Here is a 1,669-nt window from a genome sequence, read left to right as displayed (position 1 = left end):
CGTGAAAGATGAGGATTTCTGCCCTTTCAAAGACAATTCCTCTCAGTCAGCAGCACAAAACTGAGGTCACAAAATTGAAATGCATGAAGTTCATTCGGAGAAAGATCATTAATTTGGGGGAGATTTTTTTTTGGAAATAGCATAGGATTGAGTCAAAGAAGTCTGCCCTAACTAGTCAATGTCTTCTCCTCTTTCAGTAGTCCTCCATGCTCAGAGTGAACAAATGTCCAATGTCAGCTCCATCACTGAATTCCTCCTCCTGCCATTCACAGACACACGGGAGCTGCAGCTCTTGCACTTCTGGCTCTTCCTGGGCATCTACCTGGCTGCCCTCCTGGGCAACGGCCTCATCATCACTGCCATCGCCTGTGACCACCGCCTCCACACCCCCATGTACTTCTTCCTCCTCAACCTCTCTGTTCTTGACCTGGGCTGCATCTCCACCACTGTCCCCAAGTCCATGGCCAATTCCTTCTGGAACACCAGGGCCATCTCATATTTGGGATGCGCTGCCCAAGTCTTTTTCTTTGTTGCCTTGATGTCAGCAGAGTATTGTCTTCTCACCATCATGGCCTACGACCGCTACGTTGCCATCTGCAAACCCCTGCACTACGGGACCCTCCTGGGCAGCAGAGCTTGTGTCCACATGGCAGCAGCTGCCTGGGGCAGCGGGTTTCTCCACGCTCTCCTGCACACGGCCAGTACATTTTCATTACCCCTCTGCCAGGGCAATGTCCTGGACCAGTTCTTCTGTGAAATCCCCCAGATTCTCAAGCTCTCCTGCTCGGACTCACGCTACCTCAGAGAAGTGGGTCTTCTTGTAGTTACCGTCTTTTTTTCTTTTATTTGTTTTGTTTTCATCGTGGTGTCCTATGTGCAGATCTTCAGGGCCGTGCTGAGGATCCCCTCGGAGCAGGGACGGCACAAAGCTTTTTCCACCTGCCTCCCTCACCTGGCCGTGGTCTCCCTGTTTATCAGCATTTGCTTCTTTGCCTACCTGAAACCTCCATCCATCTCCTCCCCATCCCTGGATCTGCTGATGGCTGTTTTGTACGCAGTGGTGCCTCCAGCAGTGAACCCCCTCATCTACAGCATGAGGAATAGGGAGCTGAAGGACGTCATATGGAAATTGATAACCGGATGATTTTCAGAAGCATTTAACTGCTTGCCTTTTACTGCAAATAAGCCTTAATGTAACTCATCAGAGGCCCAGGCAGTCTTTGGTAGCTTTAGTTGGTTTTGGTTGTGAGTTTGGGTTGTTTTGCTTTGGTTTACTTCTTATAATCTTGTCCACAAAGAAATGCCATTATTTGTGCCATTTCTAATTAGGTAACAATCCATGTTCTCTGTGACACACAGACTGTGTAAATGAAGAGCCGTGCTCTCTGTGTTTAAACCAAATAAAGGACCTGCCAACAACTTGTTGGCCTTGTTTGTCCTTCCTTTGAGACCTTCTCTGGAGCTGCAGGGGCAGATGCTGTGTGCAGAGGCGGAGGGGAAAGGAGGCCCGGCACAGCAGCCCTGACAAGGAGCACCAGCACTTGGTCTTCCCAGAGCTGATCACTTTCCACTTCAGCGCTTTCCTTCTGAGCTCCTCTGTTGGTGTAAGGCCTGAATGCTCTTGAAGCTCGGTGACAGCCTTGCGATATGGCAGGCCTGTGACCGCCTG

At 50.1% G+C, this 1,669-nt stretch overlaps 1 protein-coding gene across 1 annotated transcript; it reads left to right on the top strand.

The window, feature by feature from the left end:
- The first annotated feature begins 223 nt into the window (after positions 1-223).
- Positions 224-1,144, top strand: LOC106899051 (olfactory receptor 14J1-like). The gene has a single exon (XM_014960709.1). The coding sequence runs from the start codon at positions 224-226 to the stop codon at positions 1,142-1,144; it is 921 nt and encodes a 306-aa protein (XP_014816195.1).
- The last annotated feature ends 525 nt before the right edge of the window (positions 1,145-1,669 follow it).

The sequence above is a fragment of the Calidris pugnax genome, unplaced genomic scaffold (assembly GCF_001431845.1).
Source record: "Calidris pugnax isolate Ruff unplaced genomic scaffold, ASM143184v1 scaffold496, whole genome shotgun sequence".
Lineage (NCBI taxonomy): Eukaryota > Metazoa > Chordata > Aves > Charadriiformes > Scolopacidae > Calidris > Calidris pugnax.
This window is presented reverse-complemented; position numbering and strand designations above follow the sequence as displayed.

What these genes read in the sequence shown, in the direction of transcription:
- LOC106899051 (XM_014960709.1), top strand. Translation starts at nt 224, where the DNA reads ATGTCCAATGTCAGCTCCATCACTGAATTCCTCCTCCTGCCATTCACA.